The sequence below is a fragment of the Chiloscyllium plagiosum genome, chromosome 12 (genome assembly GCF_004010195.1).
Source record: "Chiloscyllium plagiosum isolate BGI_BamShark_2017 chromosome 12, ASM401019v2, whole genome shotgun sequence".
Classification (NCBI taxonomy): Eukaryota; Metazoa; Chordata; class Chondrichthyes; order Orectolobiformes; family Hemiscylliidae; genus Chiloscyllium; species Chiloscyllium plagiosum.
The window spans coordinates 54296661-54319233 of NC_057721.1; the positions used below are offsets into that span (position 1 = coordinate 54296661).

The following is a 22573-nucleotide window of genomic DNA, read 5'->3' on the forward strand; positions in this document are numbered from 1 at the left end:
TAACCTCCCTACACTCCAGGTCCTGCACCCTAAAGCTACAGTCTGGTTCCCATGCCCCTGCAGAGTTAGTTTAAACCTCCCCCAAGAGCACTAGCAAACCTCCCCCCAAGGATACTGGTGCCCCTCAGGTTCAGGTGTAGACCATCCTGTTTATAGAGGTCCCACCGTCCCCAGAAAGAACCCCAGTTATCCAAAAACCGGAATCCCTCCCTCCTGCACCATCTCTGTAGCCACGCATTTAAGTGTTCTCTTTCCCTATTCCTCGAATCTCTATCACGTGGCACGGGTAACAAACCAGAGACAACAACTCTGTTCGTTCTAACTCTGAGCTTCCAACCTAGCTCCCTGAAAGCCTGTCTAACATCCTCAGCACTCCTCCTACCTATGTCGTTGGTGCCAATATGGACCACGACTTCGGGCTGCTCCCCCTCCCCCTCCAGGACCCGGAAAACACGATCAGAGACATCACGTACCCTTGCACCTGGGAGGCAACATACCAAACGTGAGTCTCTCTCGTTCCCACAAAACCGCCTATCTGTGCCCCGAACTATCGAGTCCCCAATTACTACTGCGCGCTTTTAAAGGGGGAAAAAACCTACCCAGGTAGGTTTACATCGTTCCCACAAAACCGCCTATCTGTGCCCCGAACTATCGAGTCCCCAATTACTACTGCGCGCTTTTAAAGGGGGAAAAAACCTACCCAGGTAGGTTTACACTAACTGCTTCCGGGTCTCGGCTGCCCCTCTGGTCGTCGTCACTTCCCCCTGGTGCTCCCGCTCTTTCTGTGAAGAGAGAGTGAAAGAGAAAAAAAAACACCGCTGCCCGCTACCGGTAAGTACTTTTAAAACCAAACGGTCTTACCTTCGCTGCTGCTCGCACTGGAAATGACTTGAACTTCAAATTATCCTTTTCCTTGCAAAGTGTTTTTTACTGGCTGCTTGCTGTTATTGAAACAACACTTAATGGGCTATGTTAGGGAAATTTAGATTTTTAAACTCAAAGGGTTAAATAATATTTCCATACCAGAAGTAGAAGACAGGTTTCAACTTTGCTTGGAATGATCCTTATGCAGCATAGAGACTAGTGTCAGTAGGATCCCTGTATGTATCTGTGTAAACAGGCAACAGTGTTAATGGAAACATTCTAAGAAGGCTTGGATTGGAGACAGCATTGGACAGCCACTGATGAAGGAAAAGACAGGAATACCAAGGATGAAATTGATTGTCTACTCTCTGATTTAATGAAAATATATGAAAATGCAAACATACTAAATAGTAGCAGAAGAAGGCCATTTGGCTGCTTGTGCCTGCTTCACCATTCAATAAGATCATGGCTGATCTGTTTGTGTTGTTATAGACCAGAATAAACCCTCGTCAAATATATCCCCAAGAAGATCGTCAGGATCTTAACTTTTATCTTCTCTCAAGGCAAGTGTAATTCAATTGGTTACATACACAGAGAGATTTAAGGAGTACATACCTTATTCTTACTTGATAGTTAAAATACAAACAAAAGAATGAGCTCTATTGGAAAACATCACAGAATAATTTAATTACAAAGCAGCAATGGTTCCCACAAAGTAATTCCCATAATCGCATCATTGACAAAGGCAAAGTCAGTAAATTAGATTGTCTCACATGCGATTCTGGCAGGAGAGAGAGAACCCATCCTTTTTGCTGTAAAAAGAAGAGGGAGAGAGACAGCTTCTATGGCCATCCTCCAATCCCCAACACCTCACTGAAAGCTAAACTAAAACCCTGGTTCTGTGGAAGCTGACTCCACCCATTCTACGTAGCCAACAAAGAGACAGGCATAGCTGGGGCCCATACGTGTGCCCATGGCTACCCCTTTGGTCTGGAGGAAGTGGGAGGATTCAAAGGAGAAATTGTTAAGCATCCCCCTACAACCCACTCTCCCATCCAGGCACTTTCCCCTGCCACTGTAAAACCTGCACCCACACCTCCTCCCTCACCTCTATCCAAGGCTCTAAAGGAGCCTTCCACATCCATCAAAATTTTACTTGAACATCCACTAATATCATTTATTGTACCCGTTGCTCCCGATGCGGTCTCCTCTACATTGGGGAGACTGGGCGCCTCCTAGCAGAGCGCTTTAGGGAACATCTCCGGGACACCCGCACCAATCAACCACACCGCCCCGTGGCCCAACATTTCAACTCCCTCTCCCACTCTGCCGAGGACATGGAGGTCCTGGGCCTCCTTCACCGCCGCTCCCTCACCACCAGAAGCTTGGAGGAAGAATGCCTCATCTTCCGCCTCAGAACACTTTAACCCCAAGGCATCAATGTGGACTTCAATAGTTTCCTCATTTCCCCTTTATTCCTGATGAAGGGCTTTTGCCCGAAACGTCGATTTCGAAGCTCCTTGGATGCTGCCTGAACTGCTGTGCTCTTCCAGCACCACTAATCCAGAATCTGGTTTCCAGCATCTGCAGTCATTGTTTTTACCTCGTTGATTTTTTCCACCCATTCATGCTGCTCTTATTGTTCCAACTTTAAATTTCAAAACCCAATACTCTGAGAGAAAAACTTTCTCATCTCTGTCCTAAAAAGGGACATAATTTTAATACAGTGCTCCCTCGATTGACCCACAAGAAAAAATATCCTTTCCCCATTCACCTTTCAAGCTCAGGATGTTATAAAGCTCCATCAAAGCATCCCTCATTCACCCAAACCCCAGAGGAAACAAGACCAGTTTGTAACAAACTAACCAACAAAAGGAGAAATTGCTGGAAAAGCTCAGCAGGTCTGACAATATGAGTAGAGAAATCAGAGTTAACATTTTGGATCTAGTGACCCTTCCTCTCAACCATCTCTGAACATCAGAATGCATTTACATCTTTTCTTATATAAGAAACAATAATTGCACAAGAGACATTGAGATGATCAGGAAAGAGAAAGATTCCTAGACAGGAAGTCAATGGTACTGAGAGGAAAAGGAAGGGAAAGGACCTGAAACAGGCTGTCAGAGACATTGAATGGTGAGTAAATTTACTTCCTTTTCTCTTATCACCAGTTTAAATAGTCTAAACGTGGGCAGGACGGGCAGGACAGCTCAGGTGTGCAGAGCACACATCCCGTACAATGTGAGCAGTAGTCGACACTTCATGGGGCTTTCATGGTCACATGTGCAGGGCCTAATTGGAGCTACAAAGACTTGAGATCCAGATTGTGGAATACTAATGGCTACAGAGAAAAAACTAAAAACTCATAGCTTTAGGGGAGATGAAAGATTGGCTGGCGAGCTAGCAGCTAACAGAGACTGTGCAGAAATGGGTCTTTGTCTGATTGGTAGGATATGATGAATAGAGTCCCACAGGGATCTGTGCTGGAGCTTCAAATTTTTATATATTACATCAAGACTTCAACGAATGGAGCAAAGGCGTGAAAGCTGAATTTTTTAAATGACACCCAAACTGGCAGGTGGAGAATAATGTGGGAAAATGTGAAATAGTTCAGTTGACAGGAAACTTGAATGGCAGAGTAGTATTGAAATTGAGACTGACTGCAGAATTCTGAGTTGTAGAGGGATAGAGATGCCTTTGGGTCACAATTCATTAGTACACAGCTATAGCATCGAATCAAGAAGGCTAATGGGATCTTCTCCTTTATTGTGAGAGGATTGAACTTAAAAATAAAGGTGTGTTTTGGGTGTACAAGGCATTTGTGAGACAACATTTTGGTTCCTGCATGAAGTTTTGGACTCCAAATTTAAGGAATGATGTGTTTGAAGTCAATTCCTGTCTCAGGCAACTGTCTGTGTGGAGTTTGTACATTCTTCCTGTCTCTGTGTGGGTTTCCTCCGGGTGCTCTGGTTTCCTCCCACAGCCAAAAATATGCAGGTCAGGTGAATTGGCCATGCTGAGTTGCCCGTAGTGTTAGGTGAAGGGGTAAATGTAGGGGAATGGGTCTGGGTGGGTTGCGCTTCGGCGAGTTGGTGTGGACTTGTTGAGCTGAAGGGCCTGTTTCCACACTGTAAGTAATCTAATCTAAAAAAAAGTGGTTCAGAAGGCATTTACTCGTTTGGTACCTGGAAGGAGTGGAGTATCTCATGAGGATATACCTCGTGGATATACCAGGCTAGTTTCTGATGGACCTTAAATAAGTGATGGCTGACTTTAGTAAATAATATCCAGAATGGTCTTGAGAAAGCGATATGGAAAATATATTTGTAGATCACTCCAGAGGTATGGAGTAAAGTTTTACAACGAGGGGTTGCTCTTTTAGGTCAAGGATGAGGAGTGTTTTTTTCTCTCTCTCTGAAGAACAAGAAAGCCCTGAATTGTCTTCAGAAAACAGCAAAAGAGGTAGCACCTGAATAAAAAGGTGACGTAATCTTGACCTTTACCTTGAGAAACTGATTCTGTTCAGCAGAAGTCAATCATCTCAGTCCAAGAACATCATTTCAGACGTAATCAGGGGAGTGGGTTAGGACTGACCGATATCAATGACTTTCTCTCCACCCAAGGTCACAAGTAGGGATGGTAGTCATGATTGCACCATTCAAGAATCCTCAGCCATTGAAGCCGTCCATGTTAACATTCAATGAGAACTGGGCAACGTCCAGGCTTGGACTGAAATTTAGCCAGTAACATTCATGACACACATTTGCCAGGCAATGACCATATCCAATGGAAATTTCTTATGATCTTCAGTTGGTCAGATCCTGAGCTACCCACAAAACCCAATAGTCAGCCAGAATGAGCCCTCCTCACTCTCTCACTGGTAAGACCCACAGTTCTCCAATGTCTCTGTCACCCTCCCCACCTCATTACCTCCGCATTCTTCCTTTTGATCTTTGCATCTGTCACATTGTCTTTTCTCTCCATTTACTTCTTGTAATCAGTGTTTACTGGGAGTTTGTGTTTCTCTGTGATTATGGTTTCATTTTTAGTGAGAGCTGAAATAATAGTGGCTCATCTGTAATTATCTCCCTTGTCCCTGTCTCCATTTTGATGCCTCATTTCACAGTCTCCAGTTCTCCAGCATGGCTTTCCTTTCTGGGGCATATTGTGAAATTAAACTCCCTCAGGATCCTTCAATGAAGAATATCAAATTTCATTATTAATTCATATGAAATTTAATTTTAGTTGCAGACTTACAACAAGCGAATGCATTGTGATCTTTCAATATGGATGAACAAAGTCCAAGAAAATCTCTTCTTCCCTTCTCCATACGTCTCTCCCACTTCACAGTGCTGGTATTGATGGCTCTACTGCTCCTGGTGCTGAATTTGTATGGCGTAATGGTATGTAGATTGGTATCATCAACATATTTAGAGAAAACTAGTCATAAGTTGAAAAGCTCATAAGTTCATTACATGTAGGAGCAGAATTAGACCATCTGGCCCATTGAGTCTGCTCCACTATTCGATCATGGCTGATATGCTCCTCACCCCCATTTCCTTGCCTTCTCTCCATATCCCTTCAACCCATTACCAATTAAAAATCTGTCTAACTCCTCCTTATGTTTATTCACTGTCTCAGTATCCACCACACTTTCGGGTGTTGAATTCCATACTTTGACATCACTTTGGGAGAAGTGCTTTCTCCTCAACTCTGTTTTAAGTTTGCTACCGTTATCCAAGACTATTACCTCTCATTCTCGAACGCCCCACAAAAGGAAGCATCCACTCCACATCTATTTTATCTACACCTTTTATCATCTTGAGTACCTCAATTTGATCTCGCCTTAATCTTCTAAATTCCAGAGAGTATCGGCCTAAACTGTTTAATCTCTTTTCATACGACAAACCCCTCATGTCTGTGATCATCTACTGAACGTCCTCTGAACTGCCTCCAATGTCACAACATGTTCACAAGGTTCAAGGTAATATTATTTAAAAATGGAATAGTTTGTCTCTCAGGCCCAGGCATTACAATTGCTAAATACTATCTTAATTATTTCACATGCTGTCTCTTGAATTAAGGACTGAGGTTCTCCCAGCTTGAGTCCTATGGAGATAGAGTAAGAAAGTCATAGAGATGTACAGCATGGAAACAAACCCTTCGGTCCAACCCGTCCATGCCGACCAGATATCCCAACCAATCTAGTGCCACCTGCCAGCACCTGGCCCATATCCCTCCAAACCCATCTTATTCATATACCCTCCAACAGTGGCCTAACCAATGTCCTGTATAGTCGCAACATGACCTCCCAACTCCTGTACCCAATATGCTGACCAATAAAGGAAAGCATACCAAACGCCTTCTTCACTATCTTATCTACCTGTGACTTCATTTTCAAGGAGCTATGAACCTGCACTCCAAGGTCTCTTTGTTCAGCAACACTCCCGAGGACCTTACCATTAAGTGTATAAGTCCTGCTAAGATTTTCTATATTTTCTCACTGCATAATGAGAATGTTCCAGACCTTTCTCTCATTTACCACCTGTGGGCAGTTCCTGACATTGATCTGATGGGGACACTTTATCTTTCACTCTTCACCCCTCCCATTGCTTCCCTAATCCCCATACCTTACTTCAGGTCATTGTCATTGGCTGTTTCGAGACTTAAGGATATCCTGCACTCAGGGTCGCAAGCTTCTGTTTTGGATCCTGATTCTTGACCACAGATCTATGGTCACATGAAGCAGGATATCTAATGAGGTATTGGGATCCGGAGTGCAGGATTTCCAACTCGTCCATCCCAACCAAGTATCTGAAATAAGTCTAGTCCCACTTGCCAGCAATTGGCACATATACCTCTAAACCCTTCCAATTCGTAAACCTATCCAGATGCCTTTTAAATTTTCTTATTGTCCGAGTCTCCACCACTTTGTCTGGCAGCTCATTCTATACACACACCACCCTCTGCATGAAAAAGTCCCTTTTAAATCTTTCCCCTCTCATTTTAAACTTGTGCCATTGAGTTTTGGACCACTCCACCCCAGGGAAAAGACCTTGTGTATTTACCCTATCTATGCCCCTCATGATTTTATAAACCTTTAGAAGGTCACCCCTCAGCTTCCTGCACTTCAGGGAAAATAGGCCCAGTCTATTCAGCCTCTCCCTATAACTCAAACTCTCCCACCCTGGCAGCATCCTTGTAAGTATTTTCTGAACCCTTTCAATTTTCACAACATCCTTCCTGTTGCGGGGAGGCCAGAATTGTGTGCAGTATTCCGAAAGTGCCCTAACCCAATGTCCTGTACAACCGCAACATGACCTTCCAGCTCTTATTCTCAATGCACTGACCAAAAAAGGCAAGTGTACCAAACCCTTTGTCACTATTCTATCTACCTGCAACTCGACTTTCAAGGAACTGAGAACCAGCACGTCAAGGTCCCTATGTTCAGCAACACTCCCCAGGACCTTACCATTAAGTGTATAAGTCCTGCCTTGATTGAATTTGCCTTCAATATGTAAGGGAAGTGAAACTAACCAGGCATAGGTTGATATGAATTCACTATTCTTAAGGAGAGATAATGTTCGATGCAGAATTGAAAATATCGAGAGCTGCTTGCATATCTGGTGTAAAGTGGATAAGTACAAGACAAGATCAAGTTCCTGAATGAGCCCCATGTTCCAAGTGAAGCATTAACTTTGTTTCTCTCTGCACAGAGTCTCTGAGACCTGCTGTGTATTTCCAGCAGGTTCTGGTTTACACCAAACTTTTGTAGTTTCAGTTTCTCCCCATAATTTGACACCATGGAATTCAGTGTGGTAGTTAGTAAAGCTTTCAAGCTTTCTCTGACCCTCTGACATTCTTTTATCCATTCATATTTCTCGCCTTTCTTTAACAAACTTGCTTCAGTAACTGCTTTTAACAATTTTGCTTAAATTTAATATGAACTTCCAAGAGAATCCATTCATGCTGATACGCAGAAACATTTCATATTTTGTCTTCAACACAATAAACTCTAAAATATCTCTGATTTTTGCTTCGCTGGGTGCTATTTGGCATTTCCATAAGTTGTCTGTGCTTTGGCAACTTCCCTTTTGGACCATTCGGGCCAAATTGGCTCTTTGTAACCAATTTGTTCAATTATTGCAAAGATATCTCCTCATTTTGGCCACATTGTTTCTTGTTATGATGCCAGCTGATGATAATAATGGACAAATCAGATCCCAGAATGAAACCTGGCATGTGAATTAGTTTTAGTTAATTAGTGTGGTGGTTCATCACTGAAACAATATTTCACAAAGCAGCACATATTCTTTAATAAAAGATCATAAACAGGAAAAGTTAAAACAAGGCAAGCAATATAGAACATAGAACATTACAGTGCAGTACAGGTCCTTTAGCCCTCGAAGTTGCATCGATCAGTGAATAGAGAGAACAATTTAGAAGGATCTTAACACAAACATCAAAACAATGTTTCAACATTTTTCCCAGCAAGATCTGTTTCAGAAACTCAAGTCCATCAAAATTTTATTCTTGTTTTAACTCTTTCAGTTTCGAATTGAACAGCTGTTCTATTTTCTTTTGTGAAATTGTAGCCAAAAATGTACAATTCCTTTCTGAATCTGATTGCATGAAACTTCCACAAGTGTGATAGGCTAAGCCTTTTTGTTTTGAACAACATGAAGATTTTTATTCCAAGTTGAATTTGATTTATTTATTTATTGTCATGTGTACCTAAGTACAGTGAAAATCTTTGTTTACGAGCAGTGCAGGCAGATCGTAGTAAGCAAGGGCAGACAGATCATAGAGTGAAAAAAATCTGGGCAGTTACACCATACAGGGCATGTGCTAGGCTAGATCAACCTTAACACCATCAGCATTATTTGAAGTTAGATAGTCCATTCATAAGTCTAACAATGGCAGGGAATAAGCCGTCAACTCTCCTGACTTAGAGATGACATGGGCTAGAAAATCATTACTGCTGCAGTGACCTATTCCCTGAACTGAACTAAACAAGATTGTGCTGTTGGGAGATAAATTGTTCTCTATTCAACCGAACTCTGGGCTATCAGCTCTGAAGTTAAAACTAAACTAACAGATTAGTGATTTTACACTGCCTGTTATAAACTTCGAAATAAAACCTAAAAGGTGGCACAGTGGTTAGCACTGCTGCCTCCCAGCGCCAGGGACCCCAGTTCGATTCCAGCCTCGGGTGACTGTCTGTATGGAGTTTGCACATCCTCCCCATGTCTGTGTGGGTTTCCCCCGGGTGCTCCGGTTTCCTCCCACAATCCAAAGATGTGCAGGTTAGGTGAATTGGCCATGCTAAATTGCCCATACTGTCCAGGGGTGTGTCTGTTAAGTGCATTAGTTAGGGGTAAATGTAGAGTAATAGGGTAGGGGAATTGGTCTGGGTAAGTTACGCTTTGAAGGGTCGATGTGGACTTGTTGGGCCTAATGGCCTATTTCCATGCTGTAGGAATTCTATGATTCTATATAAACATCTTCTCCATTAACAACACAGGGGCCTGCCAGGCATTTGGCTGCACTCATGTGTCTTCTTGGAATTGTATCACAGGATGGTTACAGCACAGAAGGAGGCCATTTGTCCCATTGTGTCTTCATTGGCTCTTCAAATGAGCATCATTACCTCGTGCCAATCTCCAACATTTCCCCATACACCCAAACACTATTCCTATCCAAATAATCATTCAGTGCCCACTTGATTGCCTTTTATTACCTTTATTCCATTTATACAATGTAAACAATGCAGCAGGTGGGCATTGTATCAAATAACTAATTTTATACCAACTGGAGTTCAGAAATCAACAGTCTACCTTTCTCTGTCTTTTGTCTAACCAGTCTGTCTTTTGTTTCTGACATGAACAAGCTGGTAGTATTCACTGGTGGAAAAATTCTTGGCGTTTATTGAACATGACAGATAGGAACTCTGACACATTGTTCAGGGTGCTCATCAACTGAGAACTGGATTTATGACATTTCTTGAGATTATGACTGAAGTTATGAGAACAAATCCTACTGAGATACAGTTCAACAGACTGATCTCATACCTTCATTACATATCACCTGATCTGAGGCAGAATCTCAAACTGAAGCCCAGGTCTGTTCCTCATGCTATGCCTCATCTTATGCTCTTCCAGCAGGCATCATTGCACAGTGTGTGAGTTGGGAACACAAACTGAATGTGTACTTTCCCCTCACTATCTCAGCAGTGCTGAAATCAACTCTGCACAGATTGGGAATTAAATTGGGAACTTTCCTGGCCTGGTCACTTTCAGGAGAAGATTACTGTGCTGTCAGGGAATCAAGGGTTAGACTGTCTGATGACCTGCTTCCTCTACTGATCTGAGCTGCAGTACATAACTGAATTGATGCTCACTGTCACATTGAAATATATAATGATTTAATTAAGATGCTGCAATTCTGAAGAATTCCCGATTATTCACGAAAATGATACGCTTTTTTCACAGTATGATAAAACTGCAATAATTGGATCTAAGTCGAAATGGAGGAGATATCCAGTTCCAAAGTTTAATCACACCATGAGGCAGAAAGCGGAGACAAGGAATCTCCATTGGACAGACAAGCTGGTTCAAAATGGCTACCAGAATCACAGCTTCACCCCTGAAGAAAGGTCAGAGGGAATGTTCCTTATGAAAATGATCTATTGGCCTAAATCACCCAACTCTGCTGTGCCCTTTCAGAAAAGCAGTGAACCATTACACAGTCGCTTTGTAATTTTAAATTCTGCAAAGACCTTCTATGTGGGGGATCAGCTACAAGTGATGCTGCAGATGAATGATTTTGAAGGTTACCCAAAGCGATATGGGGGTGACTATCTCCAAGCTCAGATCCACACCCCAGCTTTAAAAGCTGGCTCAGTGGGAACTGTTTTTGACAACCAAGATGGATTTTAATGTATAAATTTTACTTTATTTTGGCCGGGGAAAGTTGAAGTTTCTGTTTTACTGGCTCATCCCAGTGAAGGGATCCAGACACTTAAAAGACTACTTGAGGAACGACTAACGAGAGCATATTTTCAAAGTAACTTCAAGAATAGGAACATTTTAGACACTACTCAATGTAATCTTTATTTGCCTCAGACTGGGCCACTCTGTAACTTTACTGATCCCAGGACTGGGGAGCCCTAGTTCTGTTACAAACCAAAGAAGCTTCCCTGCTCTGCTCGTATTAGCTCGACTGTAGCAGGATTCTAACAGATCTCTTCATTGGAGAAGAGAAGCTTTATTTCCAAAGGTACGTCGCTTGAAGTATTTTTATTGCTATTTTGTTTTCTCATTCTTCTTTCTGACTCAGATTCTAATAGAGAAGCACAGAACCAGACTTCTCAACATTGGAAAGTCAATTGTAACCTTCGCTTTGGGATACAGTCTTTATATCCTTTTAGGTGCAATGATTTGGAGCTCTTATGAGATTAAGAAATTTCACATGAATGCTCACTGTCAGCAATTGAAAATTGAATGACAAGTTATCAGAGACCATCCTCCATCAACCTAAGATTTTCTAAAGTATAGTGTTGGCAGAGGACATAGGACTGATCCATGTTTCAGTCTAGGCATCTTTTTTAAATATGTTTATGGGTTTTGCTGGCAAGTCTAATATTTATTGACCAACTGTAGGATCACGGTGGGCGGCATGGTGGCAAGTGGGGGGCACGGTGGCACAGTGGTTAGCACTGCTGCCTCACAGCGCCAGAGACCCGGGTTCAATTCCCGCCTCAGGCGACTGACTGTGTGGAGTTTGCACGTTCTCCCCGTGTCTGCGTGGGTTTCCTCCGGGTGCTCCGGTTTCCTCCCACAGTCCAAAGATGTGCAGGTCAGGTGAATTAGCCATGCTAAATTGCCCGTAAGGGGTAAATGTAGGGGTATGGGTGGGTTGCGCTTCGGCGGGTCGGTGTGGACTTGTTGGGCCGAAGGGCCTGTTTCCACACTGTAAGTAATCTAATCTAATCTAATCATTTCCCCTGATAGGGAATGAAAACTCAGGAGGCAGGCAGAACTTAGGCAAGTGAATGTTTATTAATGCAGAAACCTGTTAAAGCAGAGAGAGGGCCAAAGGATATTTCCTGAATCTAGCATCGAAGTGAACTTAGTTATTTGCTTAATCTTTGACTCAGATCAGAAGGTAGATTAATGACACACACTAACTTGTACAGTAAAAAGCAGTATTTTTATAAATTTTTGTATTATAATAATCACTAACAACATGGTTACAGCTCTTCTCTCATAATCCATACACACAATCTGGGAAAACACCTAATTAATGATGGGCATTTTTAAGTCCAGCCTCTGCTTCCTATCATCCCATCTTGTTTAACAAGCACTATTATCTCTCGGCCTGAGGATCTTTCTGTCCATCCTGTTCACTTGCATAGCAAAGATAATTGCTATACTCCTTCAGTCCTCTTTGTCTGGCTATATCTGTAGAGACTGTTTGAATTCTATTATTTATGTATCTCTTGTGCTGTCTTTATCAAATTCAGTTATTCCTCTTATATTTCCCACTGTCCTAATTATGTGTGCAAAAATACAAAAGACAGTTAGTTTTATTTAGTTACTCTAAAGTTTGTAAAATTGATTTTTGCTCAGAACTTAGTTATAGAGTGTAATATTAAACACAGCTTTTCTTACTCTTAGTACTTTGTGATTAAGAGGCTGTAAGCAATCTATTTTGTTCAGAGCACATGATGTTATTTCCTGAAGCTAATTAACTTTCACATCTTGGTCTCAATGCTTTTTCTTTAAACTTTCATTAAGCATTGGATTTATATATATTTTATATATATATATATATATATATATATATATACACTAAAAACTACCTTTATGATTCCCTAGGGAATTTCTAACGAGAACCTATTGAAGAGTAATCATTTCAAAGATACAAAATAACTTTAACTGTTGTTCCAGTAACGACATCAGGATGTGACTACGCATATCTTGTGCTTGGTGTTCATTCATTCACTGGGGCAATTACTTTTATTGATGAGGGCTAAGATTAGTTGCTTCTCTATTTTAGAGACAAGCCCTTATCAGTAACTTCTGGAATGGGGTACTCATGGCCTTGGCGTAATTTTGTTCAGAGATGTTGTCATTTCTTTAATTAAAAGCTTATTTATCTCCTGTCAGCCATCTTGTTTTTAATTCTAAGGCAGGCTGCCTCTTTCTGTTTGTCAGCCATTTTGGGTGAGCAGACATGGGCCATTTTGTTATGAACATGTACAGTCCACCCCTACACCATCCCTGTGTACCATTGTGAGAGTTCGTGGTAATCCTCTTGAACCTGTGCTATTGATATGGTGTTGCTACAACACAGTGATCTGATTTTCTGAGGAATGGCCTTCAGTTTGCCCCTCAGCTCCGAATGTTCTTTTGCATTAAGGAAAAGCTTTGCATTTCTGACAGGATGTTTTGATCAGGGTTCCTTCAGAAAGGTGGAACATACTCTTAAATCTTTCAGGTCCCTCATAATGCAGGAATATCAAGGGAAGGCCCTCAAAACGCTGCCCCCTTTCTCATTCATTCAATTGCCATTTTCTGTCATTTTAAACATCCAGACAGCCTCACTGGCAGCTCCTGTAACTATGTAAGGTATGTGTGAGGGCCAGATGCAAGGAGAACAGGGTGTCAAAGTGACGGGTGAGTAGGATGCCAGATGGATAGGATGCCATGTTAGAAAGTAGGTGGGTGTCAGGTAAGTCATGATGTCTGTAAGGCAGTTTGGCTTACGGTTATTGGGTCCAGAGGGGCGAGACATAAATTATCAGTCTTGTGGGTGCGGGGTATGAATGGTTATTGGGTCCCGGAAAGGAGGGGACTCCATAATAGGAAGACTCTCTAGGGGTGTGTTTGCAGGGTTTTCCCAGGTCCTGGGTGGACAGAGAGCTACTAGATAAACAGACCATGATATCAGGTACTGAATGTTGTGGTAGAGTGTGTCAGATCTCAGGAGGAGAGCTGCCAGTCTGGGGTGGGGGCTTTTGGGGAAAGGCGAGTGTCAGGTCCAACAATATCTGGGGTAGGGAAGTGTTGTCAGTGGCTGTGACTAGAGGGATGTTGGCTACTTCAGGAGAGAGTGGGGGTGTCAGATCTGCTGGTGTGGTTGGATTTCACAATCCAAGGGGAGTGTCAGGTCCCAGATAGAGAGCTAGGAGTTGGAGGACTGTATTGCGCCAGAGGAGAGGAGTGTCGATGTCAGGTCAGGATCTGGGGAGTGTTAGAGACCGGGACAGTATAGTTGGAAGTGTGTGAGATAAATTGGGGGACAATTTAATAATTACTGAGGAGTTAGACTGTGTTTTTAATTGTCTGCCAATTCTTTGGTACCTATTTGCATAACTGTTCTGAACCTTTCCAATTCTCCAAATTAAATGGATCCCCGGGGAACAACCCAGTCGAAGCTTCAATTTCCCGGGGAGTTCCTGTGCAGAGTCTGCAACTGTAACTCCATCTATGCTGGTGAAAGAACTATCTAGCCACTAAAAAAATTCCAGGCCAATTTTGGAAAGAAATTCCAGGTTTTTGAACCAGTGGCAATGAAGGAAACAGTGATATATTTCCAAGTCAGGATGCTTTGTAATTTGGGGAGAATTCTGACTGCTCTAGATGTTAGAGTTCACAGTTATGAAAGGCACTCTCAGTTATTTACCTTTTTTTGTATTAAACATAGAATACAAATGGTTAGGCCAGAGCTGGTATTTTGTATAGACCTTTGCTCCCTGTCTTACAGGGAAGGACATATTTGACCTGGAAATGGGACAGAGGAAATTTACAAGAATGCTGCCTGGGTTACAAAATTGTCACCATGAAGATTGGATAGTCTAGGAGTGTTTTCCTCAACAGAGGATGTTAAAGGGTGCCTTAACTGAGTTGAACATTATAACGAAGGGCTTGAAGGGACATGAGGAAATAATGTTTCTCGCCCAGAGGATTGCATGTGTCTGAAATCACAACTGTTAGATGGATGAGGTAGAAACCCCCAACTCATTTAAAGAAACTGAATCTGCACCTGGAGACCTGTAACCAGCAAGTGATAGTCCAGGTGTTGGAAAGTGGGATTAGAATGGGTGTGGTTTTTGAGTGGCACAGATACAATAGTCAGTGTGTTCTCTCTGTCTTTGCTTTAATTCTTCTACAGCTCCATGGTGTCAATCAAGCAGGCAATTTTGTCCTGAAAACACCAAACTTTTTACGTATTATTGGAGCTACACTGATCCCAGCAAGTGGGGTATATCTCAACAAACTGTTAACTTAAACCATGTAAGTGGCTGAAAGTCATTGGGGAGCCTGGAACTAAGTTACTTAATACAGCATGTGAAACCTCTACCTTTTTAAGTACAATAATTTTGAGAGGAAAACATAAACACCACTTGCAAATCTTGACCTCAAAGAGGTGTTGATGCTCCTTCATTGATGATTTCCCAGCCAAAAGGAAATTGAATGAGCAGTTAATGGAAAGTTTGGGGGTGGCACGGTGGCTCAGTTCATAGCACTGCTGCCTCACAGTGCCAGGGACCCAAGTTCAATTCCAGCCTTTCGATGGGGAACAGTCTGTATGGAGTTTGCACATTCTCCCTGTCTGTGTGGGTTTCCTCTGGGTGTTCCGGTTTCCTCCTACATTCGAAAGATGTGCAGGTCAGTTGAATTGGCCATTCCAAATTGCCCATGGTGTTAGGTGCATTAGTTAGAGGGGAATGGGTCTGGGTGGATTACTCTTCGGAGGGTCAGTGTGGGCTTGTTGGGCTGAAGACTCTGTTTCCACACTGTAGGGAATCTAGTTTAATCAAAAAATAAATTTGCAGAGTTACAGGAATGGAGTGTTAAATGGAGCTGACTGGATTGCTGCATTGAGAGCTGGCACTGATCTGACAGAAAGAGGCTGAATGGCCTCTTTCTATACCATAATAATTCAATCATTAATTAACAATGTTGCTTGGTATGCAAAAGGAGAGATGGTGGTGACACAAACACATTTGGTCACAGAGAAGGACCTACCCCATGCAGGTCATTCATTTACTAGAGTCTGAGATGTTTGGCCATTCTGATATTTTTGGATTTAGATAGTTAAACAGAAACCAGGTGTCCCATTGAGGAGAATCGGTTCCTTCTTAAAAAAAAAGTGAAGTTGTCCATGTATTTCACAGAACTGACCAAGGAGATGCAGCAACAGTAACTGCAGCGACAGTTAGAAGAACAAATTCTTTCTGGGACAAAGGACCAGCTCATTACTGGGAAAAAAACCCCAAAAGTGTCTGCTTCTTACGTCTCTAATAAAAAGCAAGTCAAGCTTCAAAACCTTCTACAGCCAGTACTGCGATCACAGAATCTCTGACCTCAGGTTTATGGAGTTATGAAGACATCTTTAATGATACAGGGAAGAGGCTGTTAGCTTCCACACACATTCATGACCACTGAGGCTTCAGGCAATGTGGACGCTGCCACATTTCCAGAATACAGTTGTAAGCAATACATCCTTATGATCATTTCCTGGAAAAATCATACTTAAAATTTCAATTGTCAGAAATGGCCCATGAACTGTTAGTACAACAACTGCAAGGAGCCAATTAAAAGCCATCCAGAGAAATAGAGACAGATTGATTTATGTCAATGTCCAATATGGAGAAATAGTCTGCATGAAAGCTGATGGAGATTGCAAGGGAAACTCATCAGCGCATTCTGGAAACACTAATGGACTTTTTTTCAGCCAATATCTACTTCTACAGGATTAAGATAATGAGATTCTGGAGATGCAGAACACAATGTCAAAGCTGAAAGTTGAGCATCAGAATGAACTTGAACACCCCTCAAAAGAATTGGCACATAATCCACACCTCAGTGAAACAACTGAACTAAAAGACCAGCTGGTAGCAGTGAAAGCAGTAACATCACCACCAAACCTTGCAATTAGCAAAGAGAACAATAGGTGAATGGGGGTGGGGTAAAGATTATAGGCCAGAGAGGAGGGTGGAGCAGTTAGGTGGGAAGGGAGATTGTCAGGTAGGACAGGTCATGAGGACGGTGCTGAGCTGGAAGTTTGGAACTGGGGTAAGGTGGGGGGAGGGGAAATGAGGAAACTGGTGAAATCCACATTGATGCCCTGGGGTTGAAGGGTCCTGCCTCTATTCCTGATGAAGGGCTTTTGCCCAAAACATCAACTTTCCTGCTCCTCAGATGCTGCCTGACCTGCTGTGCTTTTCCAGCACCACTCTAATCTAAACTCTGGTTTCCCGCATCTGCAGTCCTCACTTTTGCCCTGATGTATAAATAACCCCACTCAGACTATTAATGATCCCAGCCACATGACACAACAGAGAGATATATTGCTTGAGGAAAATGTGTCTGAGATACAGAAATATTCAGAATGCTAACAACACAATGAATGATTAGCTGAAGAAATCTGTCAGCTATGTTAATGAATGATGACTTATTTCAAAAGAAAACCTGGAGACAGAACAAAATCCTCATTCTCTAGTAAATGACAGACATCTATGTTTTATAAGGTAATGTTTCTGAAGGAGGTAATAGAGCGGTAAAGTCATACAGCTTAGAAACAGTACTCTTCAGTCCAACTCGTCCACGCCGACCACATTGCCAAACCAAACTAGTCCCATTTGCCCATATTTGGCCCATATCCCTCCAAACATTTCCAATTCATGTACTTAGCCAAATGTCTTTTAAATGTTGTAACTGTACCTGTATCCAACACTTCTTCCAGCAAACCATTCCACACATGAACGACCTCTTTATAAAAATGTTGCCTCTTGTGTCTTTTTAAAATCTTTCTCCTCTCACTTTCAGAATATGCCCCCTAGTCTTGAAATCCTCCACTCTAGGGAAAAGACCCTTGCAATTTGCCTTATCTATGCCCCATGATTATATAAACCTCCATAAGGTCACCCCTCAACCTCCTACACTCCAATTAAAAAGTCACAGAGTATTAAGCCTATCTTAATAACTCAAAACCTTCCATTCCTGGCAACATCCTGGTAAATCTTTTCTGAACCATCTCCAATTTCACACTATCCTTTCTATTACAGGATGACCAGAACTGCACACAGTACTCCTGAAGAGGCCTCACCAATGTCCTGTACAACCTCAACATGATGTCCCACCCCTATACTCAAAGCTCTGAGCAATGAAGGCTAAATGCTTACTTAACCACCCTGTTATGAAAATTTCAAGAATTACATACCTGAACCCGTTAGGTCTCTGTTCTACAGCACTACCCAGGGCCCAACCGTTAATTGTATAAGTCCTGCCCTTGTTTGTTTTAACAAAATACCTTGCATTAATTCAAATTAAACTCCATCTGCCACTCCTCAGCCCATTGACCCAATAGATCAAGATTTCTTTGTAGTCTTAGAAAATCCTCTTCACTGTCAACAATACCACCAATTTTGGTGTCATCATCAAACATACTAACCATGTCTTCTAGATTGTCTTCCAAATCATTGATATAAATGGCAAACAAAAGTGGACCCAGTCCTGATCCCCGTGGAACACCATTGGTCACAGACCTCAGGTTCAAATAATGAACTCTCCACCACCACTTCTCTCGATGTTGATTTTGCATTAAGTCCACCCAATCTGATGACATCACACAGTCTTTGGATGGAGGCCACTGAAATCTGCATGAGTTCCCAAGAGAAATAAATGTGTTCTTAACAGTTCCAGGTAATCCTGAGTAATTACTCATAAGAACTTAATGCAAATTATCCTATTGCTATCATGCAATAAAGTATATTGTTATGGAATTCAAACCCCCCTTCTGTTAAGATCCATCAGTGGTCTATCTTCCACCAGTAATATATAGACAGGCCTTAGACACAGCTTTGAGAAAGGAGGATTGGTGGCAGTGAACAACCCAAACCAGAATACAACATGGTGAACAGCTGCTTGGTTTTGAATCGAAGAAGACATTATTTTGAAGAAAAGGGATTTACCAATGTCAGAGCATTACTGCTTTAAGAAAGCACAGGGAGCCAGTGAGGAGACAAAATGCAAAAATTGTTAGTCAGCAACAGTCAGGGGATCAACCACAGTGATAAAATTATTCTAAAGCCTTCATCATGAAGCTGGTAGCAACATTGAAGGAATAGTATTGGTTACAGAAAGAAAAAAAGGGAGGAAACCCACGCAGACATGGGGAGAATGTGCAAACTCCACACAGACAGTTGCCTGAGGCGGGAATTGAACCTGGGTCACTGGCGCTGTGAGGCAGCAGTGCTAACCACTGTGCCACCGTGCTGCCCGTGGTACTGGAGAAAATGTACATTTGTGGATGTAGTACCAATCAAGCAGTTGTTTTGTCTTGGATGCTGTCAAGCTTCTTGAGTGTTGTTGGAGCTGCACTCATGCAGACAAGTGAGAGGTATTCCAGCACACTCCAGATGCATGCCTTGTAGATGGTGGACAGGCTTGAGGGAGTCAGGAGGTAAGTTACTTGCTGCAGGATTCCTAACTTTTGATCTGAGCCAGAGTACTGGTCAGTATAGTTCCTGGTAAATGGTAACCCCAAGATACTGATACTAGACCATTCAGCAATGGCAATACGATTGAATTGTCAGATTCTCTCTGTTAGAGATGATCATTGCCTGGCACTTGAATGGTGTGAATACTACCTGCCACTTGTCAGCCCCAGGCCTAGATCTTACTGCATATGGATACAGGCAGCTTCTGTATCTGAAGAGTTGTGAATGAACATTGTGAACATCTCCACTTTTGACCTCATGATGGAGGGAGGGACATTGTTGAAAGAGCTGAAAATGGCTGTGCTGAGGAAACTGCCCAGAGGAACTGCTGAAGATTTGTACTGGAGCTGAGATGATTAACTTTTAACATTATCTTTTATTCTCGGTATGACTCCAACCTGCAAAGAGGTTTTTCTCCTGAGTGTCAGTCAGTAGGTTAGAATGAAGCAAGTACTGGTTGATAGAACTGTTGATAACACCTTCCTTCACATTACTGATGATCAAGGACAGACTGATCCAGCAATAACTTTCCAGCTTGAATTTGTCCTGCTTTGTATGTACAGAAATACCTGGACAATTTTCCACATTATCAGCTCAATGCCAGCATTGTCGCTTCACTGGAACAGCTTTACTAGGCTGTGACACGCACTGGAGCACAAGACTTTAGTACTATTGCCAGAGTGCTGTACAGTCCCATTGTCTTTGTAGTATCCAGTGCCTTCAGCTGGTTCTTAATATCATAGAGAGTGCATCAAATTGGCTGAAAACTGGTATCTGTGATGCTGGGCACTTCCAGAGGAGGCCAAGGTGGATACACTCAGCATTTCTGGGTTAAGGTCTTTGTCAATTTTTCAATTTTATCTGGGACACTGATGGACTGGATTCCTCCATCATTGAGCATGACGATTATTTTGGAGCTTGTTCATCGAGTGAGTTGTTTATTTGTCCACCACCATTCAGAACAGGCTTTCAGCAGATTGCTGAGTTAAGATCAGATCTGTTGATTGTGGAAACACTGATCTTTGTCTATCACTTTCGGTTTATGCTGGTTGACGTGCAAGTACTCCTGTATTCTTGCTTCATTACACCTCATTTTTTGAGATGCTGTTGCTGCTCCTGGTATGCCCTCTTTAGTCTTCAATGAACTAGGATTGATCCTCCAGCCTGATGGTAATGGTGGAGTGGAGGAATATAACAGACATATGGGTGCAGACTGTGATTGAGTCCAATTCTGCTGCTACCTCGCACTCACAGCTGCTCATGAATAGCCAATCTTGAGTTGCTAGGTCTGATCAACATCTATCCATTTAGCATGTGGTAGTGCCATACAACACCATGGAGAGTATCTTAAATGTGAAGATGGGATTTCATCTCCACAAGGACTGTGTCCTGGTCTCTCCTTCAAATACTCACATGGACAGAGGCATCGGCAGCGGGCAGATGGTGACAGTGAGGTCAAGTATATCCTTCCATGTCCTTTACCATTTGCCCAGAAGCAGCCGAGCAGTTATGCCCTTCAGGACATGACTAGTGAGGTCATCAGTGCTACTGCCAAGTCACTCTTGGTGATGGATATTGAGGTCTCACTATAAACTGAATCATATCACAAGCTTGGGTTGATAGTGGCAAGTAACATTCGTAACAATCATGCGTCAAGCAATGACCATCTCCATAAAGAGACAATTACATTACCTCCCCTTCACATTCAAAGGCACAAATATTGCCTTCACTTTGAACATTTTGGACATTACCATTGACCAGCAATTGTACTGCACTAACCAAATAAATACTGTTCCTACAATGCTTCAGTGAGCAATTCACTTCCTGACTGCCCAAAACCTGTTCACCATCTACAAGGCATGAATCATGAGTCATGAACGCTCCACACTCTCCATCTAACTCCAGAAAAACTCACGAACCTCCACCTATCACAAAGCACCATGCTTGCTTGCCACCTAATGCAGCCCCTTCAACATTCCAACTCTCCACCACTGGCCATGATGCACTAAGTAAATTACTAACACTTTTTGACACCCCTTCCAAACCCACAATGTCTAACCTGTGGTAGAAAAAAGGGAGCAAACACATGGTAAAACCATCAGCTGCACATTCCTCCCCAACATTCACACATATACAATCATGACTTGGAGCGTCCAAAAATCAGGAACGAATAAACAAGATCCTGACCAGAACTGTCTCAATATTCACGCTAACACCCTTGTGTACAAATCCTTCCCTATCTCACCTCTGTAACTTTCTCCAATCCTGTTATCCTCCAAAAGCACACTTTTTAAATCTCCCTCATGTGCCTTGTTCCTGTGTCTTCAGCTGTCAGACCAGAAGCTCTCGAATTCTTTCCAATCTACCTTGCTGTCTTACCCTCCTTGTTTATGATGCTGCCTAATGCCTACCCATTTAACTTAACGTATGTTCACTTCTCCTAAAGTCTTTAGGTGTCTTGGTGCCAAATATCATCTGGTGATAGTTTGATGAAGGATCTTGGGACATTTTGCTATGTAAGGCTTGAAACGAGTTGTTGACTAGTTATTGATTCTGATAAATTGAGAGATGTGGAATAGTATCAGTCAATTATTTATTTATTCATGCTGATTCAGATCGAACTGAGTTTGTTCAGTGTTTACTCTCATCTTACTGGAGAGGTGACACCAGAAACTGAGATTGAAGATATCTCACACCCTCTCTTGGGTAAATCCTCAGTACATTCTCAGATGGCTGATAAGTCTGATGTATGATCTGCAAACTCTATGGTCTGTGGTGTTTGAAGGGTTGAATAGTTGAGTTACTCGGAGGGCGCTATGGACTCCGTCCACTGCCTTGTCTTGGGCATCAACATTCTCCGATCGAAATCTGTTCAATCACTCATTGCTTCCCTGAAAGTCTATTCTCCATTCTGAGTGGTAGTGAGCTAGGATCAGTGAGAATCTCTTCACATCATGCTTCGATAATATCTCTCAAGCATCCCCTCTGCTCTCCTGGGAATTTCTTGCCGTGAGGTTCAGAGAAAAGCAGTTACTCAGGAACTTGGTGTCAGGTTTATGAATGAAATGACACACCCAGTGAAGCTGGTTCTGGGTGATGACTGCTGTTTACACTGGGAATGTTGGTTAGGGACAAAAGGCTGGCAACTCATTTACAGAATTTAGTGGAGTCAGTGGTAACTGTAAAATTCAAACTGTT

At 42.4% G+C, this 22573-nt stretch overlaps 1 protein-coding gene across 1 annotated transcript in view; it reads left to right on the forward strand.

The window, feature by feature from the left end:
- The window catches only part of LOC122555517, a 126456-nt gene that overhangs the window by 16746 nt on the left and 87137 nt on the right, over positions 1-22573 (forward strand). The window contains 3 exon segments of the mRNA XM_043701540.1: positions 5110-5267; positions 10356-11087; positions 11203-11347. Coding sequence (XP_043557475.1) covers positions 5151-5267; positions 10356-11087; positions 11203-11347 — 994 coding nt within the window. The 5' untranslated portion in view covers positions 5110-5150.